This window comes from Elaeis guineensis, chromosome 10, assembly GCF_000442705.2.
Source record: "Elaeis guineensis isolate ETL-2024a chromosome 10, EG11, whole genome shotgun sequence".
In the NCBI taxonomy this organism is placed as follows: Eukaryota; Viridiplantae; Streptophyta; class Magnoliopsida; order Arecales; family Arecaceae; genus Elaeis; species Elaeis guineensis.
The window spans coordinates 7,653,224-7,668,272 of NC_026002.2; the positions used below are offsets into that span (position 1 = coordinate 7,653,224).

Consider the following 15,049-nt stretch of genomic DNA (forward strand, 5'->3'; position numbering starts at 1 on the left):
TTAGCTGCTGAAAAGTATAGTCTCCGTCCAATAATCCGTCACTTCTTCGTATACAAGTACCATATAAAGTTAAATATCCCAAGTCTATCTGCATTTTGTCTGGATATATATTTGTGGGTTCCCAGGCGCACATTCGAAGTCATACCCACACCCACAACCACAATCGTGAAGAAAGTGGATGAAATAAAGAGATGAAGATACTGAATATATAACCTTTACCATATTCTCGAAGAATGCTGAAAATACGACGCTTTAACTTATCGAAAGGAAATTGATGCTTTAACATCTAGCACAGATAAAATAACCATAAATACCCTGCTTGCGATCACCACTGTCTCATATTGGTGACGATAAGGAGTGATGGATGAAGATGTGTTCCAATGATTAAAAATGATAATTTGGAAACGTACATACATCGACGTACAAACACAAAATGTAATTAACCAAAGGCCTACACACCTCAGCACTTGGCACAGGCTAACCATCTATGAGAGCTCAAGGGCCCAATTGCAAGTGACACTTTGCAGTTATTGGAGATTTGAAAGAATGAGCACAATCAAGAGGCTGGAGCTCTGTGGCGATAAACTAGCACCATGACAAGGTCCTTGCCCGAAGAGCCCGTCAGTGTCTGGATTTTGTGTGATGATCCAGCTTGGAACCACAGATCAACTAAGTTTTGCAGGGTCATTATTGGGCTCACTGCTTGGCCCCGGCACATGATCTCCACCTATTACGACGATCAGCCAATCAGACAGGAACATCACAGGGAGCACAATTAGGCAGAATTACATAGATGTACTAATTGGGAATTTAAAGCAGCTAAAATCTGATGCGCGGAATATAGTATACTATGTTGTTCACAAAAGCTAAGAGTATCAAACTTCATGGATCTCTTGACAAACATTACACTAATATCACACAAAATGATGCAAGGTTTGTGCAGACAAGTTTTACATATTGGTTAGCACGTTGCATATTTAGTTTTTCAATTGAGACTAGGTGAAAAATACACGTGATACAAAGATGAAAACTAAGTTTATAATTATAAATGAGATACAAGTGAAATCTGAAGGTGCAACTATATAATATTAAGTGATGAAGAACAATTGTGACCGAAAAAGTATTAAATAAAAGGGTTTCTTGGAAGCATGATTGCAGAGTACAGTTTGGAATGATTGAGGACCATTTTTTGGGGTTGTCAGGTACTTAGAGTTGAATCTGAGGAAATTGTAGGGAGGTATGATTCCGAGTTTTAAAATTGAATTTTCATAAGGTTAGACTGAAGCCAGATTCCTGGTTAGCTAACAATGAAGAAGGAACATAGAGTTAAATCAGATTCTTTTATCTGATTTCAGATATTTTTAAACAAAAAATAATAATGAATGAAGAAAAGAACAAAAGGAAGAGAACAACCAATCAAAGAATAAGGTAAAGGGAGAAACAAGATCATAGGTTACTATATGACAAGGTTATGGTAACTGCCAAAAATAATGAATAAAAAAAGAGAACAACTGTTAAAAATAAACAAAAAAGGAAGACTGAAGGTTAATAGAGAAAATGGAAGGACAACTAAAATTGAGGAGGGCAAGAGGATGACTAGAAGGGGCCAAATGCAAGAACATTTTCATCATGCATGCATGCCTTCTATATTTAAGCAAGCATTTCATGTGTAAATGAAAGCAAAGCAACCCTAAATTCAAAGAACTCAATGATCATTTAAGAACACAACAATGAGCAACTAATATTTATAATATAAGTACCAGCAATCAGACTAAGCATCACCTGCTGCCTTAGGAAGAAAATTGAGAACTCACCTCATATTCATTTGCAATATCAAGCTTCTTGGCAAGATACTTTTGAACAAAAGAAACAGGAAGGCTACCATCTCTACAAAAGAAAACGATAAGGGGAGAGTTATGCATTACAAAAGTCATTGACATGTCTTCATATAACTGCACTAAATAGGTATGAACCAGGTATCTCAGGTTAAAATATGATTATGAAATCAAACAAAAGTCCTAGCAAACAGTAAAAAATGATATTAAAAAATAAATAAACAACATCATTGCCTACAAATGGACAATGGCATCTTCCAGAATAGCATATAGGATCTCCATGGCTGCAGAATCTTGCTTCCATGAACACATTTGTCCAGACAATCTTCCTGCTCGTGCATGATGCGATGCCTAAGAAATTGTGAAAGATGAGTTTCAGAGGCAGCACATGTCTGATTCGACGATCACGAAGAAATTTCCATGAACGCCAGAATGAGCAAATGGAAGTGCCTGATGCAGGAGCATAATGAGACAGCAGAAAATATCATGATAACGTCAAATGCATCCAAGAAGTTCCCACTTGAGTCCATTTTGCTATCCAGAACATGAGTGTAAAGTCTAAAATAATTTAGAGGGATGTTTTAGTAACATCATTTTTGTCACTAAATGTAGGTTTTAGGAAAAAAAAACCTAAAATATAATCCATCCAACAACAAGGTTTCATCAGGATTCAGGAAGGCTCTTTTGTCTTTTTAGAGGCAGAGATGTCAGGCATACCAAGTACCATTGATGTCTCTATGTGTAGAAATATCTGGAAGGAAATATCACCTGTTGGATCTGAATCAAGCAGACATATTTTTCATTTATTTTTCTCTCTTATCCTTCCTATTGATGACTGTGTCACAGAAGGTGGTTAGGCTTCCTTTCTTGTATCCATCATCACAACATAAAACCCGTTGAGGGTAGTGGATTCCTATAAACTCTGGGTGCACTTTACTGCAGAGGTCATCTTTCCAACAAAACTATAGGTGTCATATAACAACATAAATTTAAGCCTAAACAAATAAAAGGAGATGCAGAAAATAATTGAATACATTTTGCCTCATTTTAATGTGTCATGGACCAAAATAAGTCGTTGCTTCTTCTGCAAAACACAGCTCCTGATGTGCGTGAAACCATTTGAATTTCATCCCAATTTATGGTTATGCTTGGTAAACATGATTTGTACTTAATGCTCACGGATACAAAGTACTGCTAGTTATTTAGCAGGCTACAAATTGACAATTAGTTTACAAAACTGAGCCCTGCTTGGTCACAAATTATTTAATTCTAAAGATCTCTTCAAAGTCTTACACAACTTTATTTTCCATTTATACAATTTTTTTTCATTTTTATTAATTATCATCTTTATAAAATTATCATGCCAAACCAAAATAATTCGAAATACACAAAATGCTGATACATATAAATTAGGGTTTTTATATATTAACAAGGATAAAAAAGCTACTTATGAGACCAATCTTTAGCATCAGTTTTAGATCATTAATAAACAATATCTATGTAGAGGCTCAATAATGGATGCTACTTAAATCTATGTTGTGACAGGTGATGAGTCTTAGGTGCCAGTGAACATTAAATGGACAAATCAAAGTTCCACAAATACAGTTAAGGAAAAGAAAGCCCAATTCATAATATACAACCTTGTAAATTTGTTTGGTAATTAAATATCAAATTAGGATTCATTTATTTGTAATAATAATATAAACTACTACGATATATATGACAGATTGGGCTCAAAAGAAGGTGAAATGAAATTAATAAATAAGCCAAAACATGGTACTTTATGCTAAATTGAAGGTCCAAGTAACATACTATGTAATGCAGTTCTAGTGAAAATAGGAATTCAAATGAGAACCCGATTATGGATGAACAAGAAAAACAAAAAGGGTCCACTTTCATTACTAGGATCTATTATACAAAAGTATGATGATACAAATTGAAACCTATGTAATGGAGTGAGAGCTTGATAGGTGAAGTGGATAATACGTCTTGCAATATGCAACAAACATATATCTTAGCAACTATAATGAAAAACCTATAAAATAGTAGTAAAGCCCCCAATGTTGTATGGCACAGAATGGAGGGCAATTAAGATAGTAAGTAGTAACATTATGAAAGTTGAGATTGGTGTGTGGCATAGAGTTACTCCAATCTTCATTAGATGATTCAAGAAGAAAAGAAGACCTACGCTAACAGAAGAGTGGTGAAAAATGGACTTGCGATAACATCAAAAGTAGCAATAACTAGAATAATTGGTAATGAAAATTCATAAAGCCAAACCTGAATAGTTACGACAGTTGCTGATGGTTTTGTTATAACAATTATACAAAACAGATTTCTGAAGTTGATTTACTCTCATTACATTTACATTATCACACTAAAAGATCGAGATTACATGATCCTGAAAGTACCTAGCATGCTAACAAAATGGGAAGCTCTTCTGAGGCATTGAGTTTCTTAATACAAGGATTAACAATGAGTAATGTTACTGACTTTAATATAAGGAAAATAATGTGGGCAGTCAAAGAGCAACTTTAATGCGGTGTATGTAATGGGTGGTAAGGAAGAAATGCCAGAAATTGCTGAATGATCGATAAATTCCAGCTTTGGGGAACAATTTAGCTAGGGGCAAAGATTTGAAATTCCAAAGGCAGGTGGAGAATTTGTCAACATTTTTGAAAGAACTCAAAAAATAGAAAAATTTCAAAAAAATTTAAGTTTCAAAAACAAGCAGGAAAGGCTAAAACAACAAGCACAGGTAACAGGCAGCAAAAAAAAAAAAAAAAAGATACATACATTAATTTGTAATCCATAGCTGCTTCTTGCATAAGTTTTAAATAGTTCATGAATAAATTGTAAAATTTGTGATTGATTGGGCAATGATTGGTTAATCAGTTAATGCAAGAATATTCAAAGAAATGAAAAAGTCATTAAGGCAAGGAGAAATCGAGAATAACTCGAATTTTATAACTTTGGAGAACATTGTTAATTTTTTACTATGCAATATAGAGCAGTTTTACATAAAGAATACACAGTGTTGACCACTTGCAATGGCTTAGACATTTCAAATGTCAGAAAGAATAGACCTAAGCAAAAAGGATTCTTGAATCTAGTTTGTGGGGTTAAAAAAGCGGTAGGATAGAAGATCGCTTGGGTGCTTGTTACCAAAAGAGATTTTATATAGATCCTCATGTTCAAGAATATAGCATTAGGTAGGCAGATCTCAAAGTACTATCTCGAAAGATGTAATTAGGTTTGTTAATTAGAGCCAGGCTAGAATCAGGTCAATCGAATTTAGACTCAAATCTGATCATGTCAAAACTCTATAATAGAGGTCCTACATCAATGATTCAAGCTGTTGGATGTGATCTACTATCTCAAAACTGCTGGCACGCAAAAAATCATATGATTTGAAAACTCTAATCTATGCATCAAGTAATCAAAAATTAGACTACCTAAATAAAATTGAATTAGATGTATTTTGATCATTGATGCATGACTAGGATTTCAAATCATATAATTTTTAGTGTACAAGTAATTTTAAAATAGTAGATCACATCCAACAGCTTGGATCATCGATGTAGGACTCTCATTGTCCAGTTTTGACCTGACGGATCTGAGCCCAAATTCGGTTGACCTTATCCAAATCTACCCCTTGTTAATTACATTATCTTCTATAACTAGATATGCCACCGCACAGTAAATAAACAAGTCAATGGGAAAGTCTACAGCAGTCAGGCAACAGATAATTATCTGACTATCAAAAGAAAAAATAATCAGTAAAAATAATAGTCAAGGACCCAAAAGTGTTATTGCACGCATATGCTCTTGACTGCATAACTAGAGAGTGTACTCACTTAATCCTCAAGTATCTCGCACGTAACTGATGCAGCGGGGCACTTCCTTCCCTAACCATTTTGAACATGTCAGAAAAATACTAGAGATACAGGGTCATAAAATACAATCTCCATAGAGCTCATTACCATTAAAAAAGTAACAGTATCTCACTGGTCAGCTGCAGCAACTAATGAAAACCAAAACTGTTGTATTTTCCTTTCACGTTTACAACCTACAGCATCGAGCTGTGCTTGAGCTGATGTTCCCCTCTCCCTCCTCCTCCGGCTGACTCCATGTAATCTTCTAGCTTTGGCCAACAATGGAGAAATGGGAATTCCATTCTTGTCATTTTGAACTTTGGATTTATGTGGGTGCTCCCTTAAGTTGGTTCTGGAATTAGGCACTTCACTGTCAAGGCCACTGACTTGATCTGCTTTAACAACAGGACTTTGCTGGCTTGAACAAAGAGCTTTCGTTCTTTTTGCAGCTTCAAACAGACAATCTAAAGGCTCCCATAGTTCAGTCTTATCCACATATTCTTTATCATTCTGTTTATCTTTATTAGATGCAAGAACGGATGGTACAGCATCAGAATCATTCTGTACCAAAAATGGGTCAGTGTACAGAATCATAGCAAAGAGCGAAATAGCTACTAATTAAAACCAAGGCATCCAGAAGGCCTAGTATGCAAATAAAGAGTATCTACAGATTTACAAATTGCTTGTTGCAACAAACTCATGATTTGTTTTTGTTTACCTGCCTTCTGTTTTTAATTGTCTTGAGTGTCTCAAATGAATTTGAATTCTTGGCTTGGACTCCACCATCATCCTCCTTTCTAACGGATTCATTAATAGTGGGACTGAGACCACTTAAGGCAGCAGCCCTTCTAGAAGCTTTAGTTCTCCTTCCTGTTAAGCCAGTCTGACTTGCTACTCGAGGAGTGTTCACTACCAATGAAGAAAGTGATCTCTCCTTTATTCTGACAGGCAATAGAACAGAAGGCACTTCAAGATTATTAACTTTTCCTTCCTAAATGGAAATATTTTTGCCCTTATATCCTGTAGATTGTGATCAGGCCTGCATATGATCAAGTAGTAAATCCTGAGCTTAAACTTATATATCAGCACAAATTTAGACAACATAGATGAAGTTCTGTAAATTGCACCACACAGCAGTGCTGAACAAAATACTGTCACCACAAATTTTGAATGCATAGCCTAGTGATGCTTGAATACATCATACATGTTAAGTGGTTAATGATAACAACAAGGGTTCATTCCATCCCACATTTCTCTGAGGAAAAAAAAAAAGATTTTTTCCTTTTAAGAAAACAAACATGAGAATAGAATGATCAAATGGCTTCACTGTTTACCAGTGCAATAAACAAGCCGAAAAAGGACACTTGCCTATTTTGGACATAAGAATAAAACCAGAGAAAGGTTCTCTAAGAAGCAACATACTATTTACAAAGGAGAAACTATGCAGAACTTAAATTAGTAATTTTTAGGTCTGGAAAAAAAACCATAGCACCTAATCAGTACATATTTGATTCCTACAGGTCAACATTTCCAAGCCATGGCAACTGAACAAGATTATTTTGTGTTATTCTATACCTAGAAAACCAAAAAACAGAAAAATTAAAAAAATGAATTTTTACAAAGCAGATTTGGATCCAAGTGGTTTGTAGTACCAAAGTCCCTTTTTCAATCATAATGTCATGCACCATATTGAACTCATCTGAAACATGTTCCACAAACTATTATTATCAACCATGGGTCTTCACCAGCAACAAACGATGCTGATTAAAAGTTTATCCAAAAGATGTTTGGAACTACCATGCAAAATTTATAAATATAGTACTAAAAGTTGGAACAATTTTGTTTCAAATAAGGCAACTAGGAATTGCCCTAATTCAAATAAAATTTGTCTGCTTTTATTTTAGCAACCTAGTCACTAAAAGCCATGAAAATGACCTAGATTTTTTTCACCAGCATTCTCCCTCCCTGACATAATTAAAATTTCTACATTCTCATAATTAAAATTCATGATTGTTGACTATTAGTAGACTGACAGGATTATACCCTCCCTTCGACCAAAAGAAAGAAGATAGATATCAGCACCATAACAATTGTAAGTTTTACAGCAATACCTATTATTTAATAAAATATAAAACTTATATCGGTACTTTGTCCAGATTGTCCAAATGTAGAAATTTCTTTTTTTCGTTTTTTTCAGATAGGGGAGAGAAGTCTAAAAGGAGGATGTACCTGGTCCTGTCCAAGATAACAGACCACAAACTCAGGATTTTTACTTTGGAATCCCTGGTGGGCCAATACTCAATACTCAAACCCCAGACCCCTTGCTTCCAAGCAAGGGGACCTGACCACTGAGCTAATCCAAAGCTATGCAACCTTGCATTGGTTGCATCATTGGACCATCTAAGATTTCTTACATGTTGAGATATTCCAAGCACAATTGTAAAAACTAGAAGGAAAATAATGACAATAATAGCAACTGCCCAAATGATGATGCTTACATTTTTTAGCTTATATGTCTCATTTAAAATACAAAGATATTATTATTTTCATGTACCCATCATTTGACTTTCCCCTTAGATATGAGTGTGATGGTGTCTTCTATCAGTCAATTGATTTTCCATTTTCTCTCTATTTATATTACCTAACCATCAGAAAAATTAACAAGCAAATTCAAGTTTCAATGCATTAAATTTACCCAGTAACCTATATAGCACATAGTCAAACTCTCGCCCAACCTGCAGAAATAACACCAAACATTAAATAAATAGATAAATAAATAATCCTAACATAAAAAAGGGCTGCCTAGTGCATGAGGCTCCCACCTTGCAGGATCTAGGGAGGTTCAAATGTAAGCAGCCTTACTCCCACATAAGGAAAGGCTGTTTCCATGTTTCGAATCTATGACCTTCAGGCTATAATGAAACAAACTTACCATTGTGCCAAGGCTCATTCTCAATCCAAACATAAATTCCCTAAGGCTTATTCATTCACTCACATTCCAGCTTTCGCACATATAAATAATCTTAGTTTACAAAAAGTGATATAAAGCATGCTCAAACTGTACTGAAGACTATACATCTTGCCCATAACTCAAATATTTGTATTATCCCTCCATAATAGAGTTCTTTGTCACAATTTAAATGTATCTCATTAGATTATTAGACTGATAGTTATGGATCCTCTACCAAAACTGATAGGAAAGGCAAATCTCGACTATATGTAGACCTTTTGTTGCTCGTCTCTAACCCTCAAAACTTTGCTAAATCATAATTTTTTCGTATCTTTTCAAAAGTTTGATTATAAAATAGGTAAAATAATATTTTTCCCTCGATAGGCTTAGCAAATTAGGATTGACACTCATGCACCTCTATTCAATGTTCAACCTATGCAAATAAGCTCTTTCAGCCACAAAATGCACCAGGGAAAAACTCCAGCCATCCACATTAATATGATACATTGTAGGGTGACAGTAAAGCACTCAAAGTATTGATTATGAATGCCATAAATGACAATATGGCATATATAGTTTAGTATATGTACATATTAAAAACTCAAAGTCAAGTTTACAAAAAAAGAATGAGAGCACTTGTAATTAAAAAAAAAAGCTATGGTTTTAAAAAAATGCTATGCTCTTGTATTCCACTCAAGCAAAAAATTAGCGATCTTGTTTTCTAGAAAAGGAAAGCAAACTAGTCAAAAGCCGTTTTTCTTGCTTATGCAATTTATAAATTACAGTTCTCAAAAAATATATCTAAGATAATAAATATATTGCTTGAGAAATCATAAAATATTACAAAGTGAAATAGTTGCAACATATGACTTTATGAATCTGAGGACTTTCATTCCTGCAGCATCTAATCTACTACTGGAAAATATTTGATGAAGGAGAAAAGCCAGTAATCATTATTAATGGTCATTCTAACATTTCATAGATAGAATCTTCTACTTAGGTTAACACACCCACTTCGAAATCTTCTTGGACTCTTGAACACATACTGACTTCCTAAGCTCTTCCTTCATAAAAGTTGTTATTCTAAAATATCTGCTTCCAAGAACCCCCACCCGGACTCTCTTCCTACAATAACCCACCTCAGATAACTTGTGCCTGGTCCACTTGACCCGGCCCAGTGACAAATCATGCCACAAAAGGGTTGTACTATTTTTAAAGCACAAAAAAAAAGGGGAAGCAAAAAAAGAAAGGAAGGAAACAGTCTTCTTCTCCAAAATAAAAGATTTTGAAGATGGATTCTAGGGCTTCTCCCTATAAGAATAGACCTCCTCTCCTCCACGATCATCCACTGCCGAGATCCCTCTCTCTGTAGCCGTCTTTCTCTCTCTATTTTTCCTCTTATTTCCAAACGACCCTCATCATGTTCGTTGAAAATCGTTGCCAAAAATCCACTGAAGACAACGTATATCTCTGAATCATCTTCCTCCCAATCTCTTTTAGTTCCTAAAGTTTGGATTTAGCCAAGTATTGCCAAAGTTTTTTCTTTAAAAAAAATCAGATTTTAAATCCCCTATTTTTTTCTTCTATGTTTCCCTTGATTCCGATGAAATTCATCACCATTGATCGTTGGACCGTGGACCCTCAGCTGCATTGCCATGGACCGCATCCTTGCCCACCATCTCCCGATGAGACTCCTCTGGTTTCGGAAAGAAGTGGATTCAACAGAATCCCCTGTTCGCCCAAACAAAGGAAGAAAAGAAGAAGAGAGAGAAAAGTAAAGAAAAGGAAAAGAAAAAAAAAGATTCGCTCTTCTCTTTCTCTCTCCTTCCCTCTCTCCTCTCTCGTCTCTCTTTCTCTCTCTACTTTCTCTCTACAACTTTCTCTCTCTAGATTGTTTCTCACTCTATTGGTAGATCTAGTAAAGGACTTTCTCTAAATGATTTTGATGGATCTCGATGAAAGAATCTTGACCTATAACCACTAAACAGCATGCCGACACCCATTCTGGCCAGACCGTATACTACTAGATTTGATCATCTATGATTCTATTAAACCATATATACACTAGTTCAGTCTTGATTTGACGCAATCACCTTGATCGACCGATCATGATGCAGGACAATGTCACCTGATCACTTTGTTCCACTCTCTTAGTTTTTCTTTTTTCTCCACTATGATTTGTGAATCCAACGAAGAGTCCTGAGCCCTGTTGCTTTGAATCCGAGTTAATCCTGTTAGTCAGGTAGCATGTCTGCAACACTCGAGCCTTTGTTAAGTATCGTGAGATCTAATCTTTATTGATTTCTATTGAATCTTTGTATGGTATTATGACCTTACCACAACTAAAAAATATGGTCATAGCTCATAGCTGACGAGATAAAATTGGATTTGCGAAAGAAATTTGTACTTTGAAAAAAAATGAATTTGGCATGAATAATGTTTTGATAATGCTGCATAGTAAGATTTGGTTTCGAACTGATGAATTCTATATACTTATTTTTTATAAATATTATTTATTTTATTGCTTGATTAATCTAGTTGAAGTGTTCATTACTTACTGGACTATCTAGCTCATTATCAAATTTCTTATTTTTTTATAGAGTCAGAAAATTAGATTGATATGGGGTTTCAATATGGGAGTGCGACTAGAGATGGAATGTAGCATATTTTTATTTGATTAGGGTTTATCAAAATTGATGCAAGACTTTATCGTATTGTTGGTTTTGTGAAACATTTAGTTTTTATTTCGTTGATATAGAGTTTTGATTTGGTAATTTAATTGAAGTTTGAACATTAATTATTTAAATTTTATTCCATGCTTATTTATGATATGATGATAAGAAGCCTTGCATGCTTGTGAGAAGAGTTTTCTATGAGTATGCGGCAGTTGTCATGAGCCCTGGCTTGCAATCTTAGATCAAGAGCATGATATTGTCTCCTTTACAAGCATTATATCTTGTTTGGAATTCAAAATTTTTAATGGTATTAGATTCTCCATTTCTCCTTCCCACCCCCTATCATAGGGGTGCAAGCCAGTTGAGCTGAGCTAAGTATCAAGCTACTCGGGCTCACTAAGTCCATACCGGAGTTTCTCAAGACCACGAAAATCTTAAGTTATTCAACCTCAGTTCACAAAAGCTCTAAACCGAGCTTTTATTGAGACAAGGCAAGCTTTCCTATACTTTTGCAAGCAACTCATGTTGAGGTAAACAAGACAAGCTCTTAGAACTGTTTGAGCTTGGCCCGTTTTCCAACTGAGCTGAGCCAGAATAAGAGGATTTTGAGCTGCTTTTGAGAGCAGCTCATATTGTTTACAGCTCTTCTTTGCCTCATTCATAGAAGTTGAAAAATTATACAAAGCAACCTCAGAGCAACAGCAATAAGATTACAAATGAAGTTTGACCTCTAAAGCACATGATCCAATGCTCATATAATCAGATAATTAAGATATCCAGAACTTAATGGGAAGCAATTACATTAAATATACTCTGCAGAGCATGACGTCAACAGTAATCATTTAGTTCATTACATAATGCAAAAGAAGAAAGGGAAAATAGCAAAAGAATGTTACTGCACCAGTTAATATTAAAAGGACAAAATACTTGCAAGTACACCATCAAGCCAATAGATGAAAGATTTACCTAAGCTTTTCCGCCGGTGTACAACCCAAATCAATATTACATGTTGGGCAGCAATCTAGCTCCTCATCAGCAAGTTTGTCAAAAATACACTTTCTGCAAACTGCTTGAAGGACAGAAATGCAAAGAGCTGTATAATAACTGTTGGTCTTATGTGATCACCAATCAAAAGCACTGTATTCTTGTAATATAAAAGTTATATTAACTTGTTCTGGGCAGCTTACCAATAGCCAAATTGTCAAGCACACGTGCACGCATGCACGCGCGCACACAGATACACACACAAATATATATATATATATATAACATATGTATGCATATATGCATGCGTGCATGTATATTTGTGCGTGTGTAATTCACATGTACGTACATACATACATATATTTCAAGTACATTTTTCTGTTAATATGTAATACAAAAAATTCTTAAGGATGGCATGAAAAAGGAAACGGAAAACAGAGAGAGAAAGAAAGAGGGGATATAACTTTTGGCAATTTATACCAGGAATGAACAGAGAAAAACAAAGAAATTACAAAACCAAATGTGATACTTGGTCTAACATTCCATAGAAGAATTTCAAGAATTTCTTGAGATGGAACAGAAATAGAAATTCATTGGCCATTAACAAAACTCAATGAGAAGATAAAACTGAAGTTTAAATATTGATATTGGCATCTGATTTCATGTAAACTAATAAATTTTAACACAAAAAGTGAATTGTAACAAAATGCATGGTAAGACAGCTTTGTAAACGAATAAATAATTCAAGATCTGCAAATGTTCCAAAATCACTTAGAAAATCAGCACGTACTGAATCTCAACTAAAATTCATCAGGAAAGACACCAGTAGAGAGGTTGTTTATAAAATTAAATGAGTAAATAAAAGGTTTAAATAGGGTTCACATATGGATAGTCCACCAAGTATCAGTCTTTAGATAAACAGTAAAACACCTAAATCAGAAGTCATGTTATGTGGCTAGAATATTTCCAAATAAGAACAAAACTAATATATGCCACCACTACAGCGCCTGCTCCCAATTGCATTAATATTTAGGATGGCAAAGGGTCCTAAGCTTAAGATATCATAAAACATAATTAAATCACTGGTCTATATTCGTTACAGGAAAATGAAGGCTGGTTAATTCAAATCCAGTATTAAGCTGAAAATTATCCACCGCATATATGGAACTTCTTTTTCCCTTTGCTACAGAAAACTCACGATAAATCTCAAAACCCATGAAAGACACCACCTTTCTCTAAACCCAGCTTCCCGCTGAGTTCCTGCCTCAATGCGGCAACTTGATAGAACAAATACAACACGAGTGAAGAATAGAAACAGCAGCTTATACATGTAAATGCATAGTCTTATGCAGAAGGGATACGGAATGATAATATAATCAAAAAAAATATTTTTTATCCAATTCTGAACGAAAAAACGAAGCCCTGAATCCAATAAAAACGAAGAAAATCCAGATCATAGAACCCACGGATAAGAGAAACCGAGACCGACGAACCGAACCACGGGAATACCACGTCCTGAAACCCTAAAAACACGGGCCAACAAGATCAAGAAAAGAAAAAAAATATCGGGAAAAAGAAACGGGCCCCAGATCAGAGAAGCAGGGAAGAGGGGCGCGGGGCATACAAGTATGGAGGCACTCGGATATGGTGGTTGCCTCCCGGAGAAGCTTGTGGCACAGGGGGCACGTCAGGCGCACTTCCAGAAAGTCCCGCTTGACCTTCACGAACGCCGGCTGTGGCGGCGAGGACCTCGCCTCGGCAGCAGCGCCCGCCATCTCCTGCGCCCGTCGCCGGCGCTGCCGCTCAGTTCGGCCCGCCAGAGACCGCGATCTGCTGGCGTGCCGGAGCACGCTTTGATCGCGAGGCAGCAGAAAGGCGAAATTGCGAAGATCCTCGACAAGCAGAGGTGGAAAGGTAGGATTTTAGAGGTGGAAGGGAAGGTACAACGTTGCGAAGAGTGGCGGCGGAGGGGGAGGAAGGGATTTTGGGGTGGGATTAGGAGAGGGGATTGGTCGGAGGATGCGGAGGGAGGGGGGAAGCGTAGAGGAGGAGCCGCGGTGAGGTCGATTCGACGAGGACGAGGACGAGGAAGAGAGGGAGAATAAAGGGAGAGCGAGGGTTGGTTTTTTTTTCTTTTTTTTTTAATTATTATTATTATTATTATTTCGTGTTCTCGCGAGTTGCGACGAATTAAAACAACGTGGCGTCGGGGAGGGAGAACCCGCGGCTGGGGGAAACAAAGTGGTGGTGTGCGCACTAGTCGTATCTTCCGCGCGAAAGAACGATCTACCTTCCTTCGCGCGAATCGACCGTTGGATCATCCCCTGCACGCCCGAACCCGTCGTTCATCAGCCTGAGCAAAACTTTTGATATTTTCTGCTTAGAAACCAGATATCTATGTTTAATTCATGGGGTTGTGCATCTCAAATTTCTAGCTTTCCCCCTTCATTTCTCTCTAAAAATATGACAAAAGAAAAACATTTTATATATTTTGTATTTTTAAAAATATAAAGCTTCGTCAAAGCAAAAGACACTCTCCATTCTGAAGATGGCATTTTGAGTATCATCCACTCCTAACTAGCACTCATCTGTCTCGCGCAACAACCTCCAACTGTCGCAAAACAGGAAAGGCCAAAGAATCAAAGAAGAAGCCGAAAATTATCAATGATGATAATACCATCTAGTGATTTAACCACACAAGCTATTAAAAAATTTCGAGTTTGTTTATCA

At 36.1% G+C, this 15,049-nt stretch overlaps 1 protein-coding gene across 1 annotated transcript; it reads right to left on the bottom strand.

The window, feature by feature from the left end:
* Positions 1-358: 358 nt before the first annotated feature.
* On the bottom strand, positions 359-14,463 carry LOC105053431 (E3 ubiquitin protein ligase DRIP2). The gene is given in 8 exon segments (XM_010934574.4): positions 359-727; positions 1,815-1,887; positions 5,693-5,743; positions 5,844-6,271; positions 6,429-6,697; positions 6,700-6,749; positions 12,302-12,401; positions 13,944-14,463. Coding segments are annotated over 8 exon segments (1,293 nt in total). The 5' UTR covers positions 14,095-14,463; the 3' UTR covers positions 359-556.
* Positions 14,464-15,049: the final 586 nt, after the last annotated feature.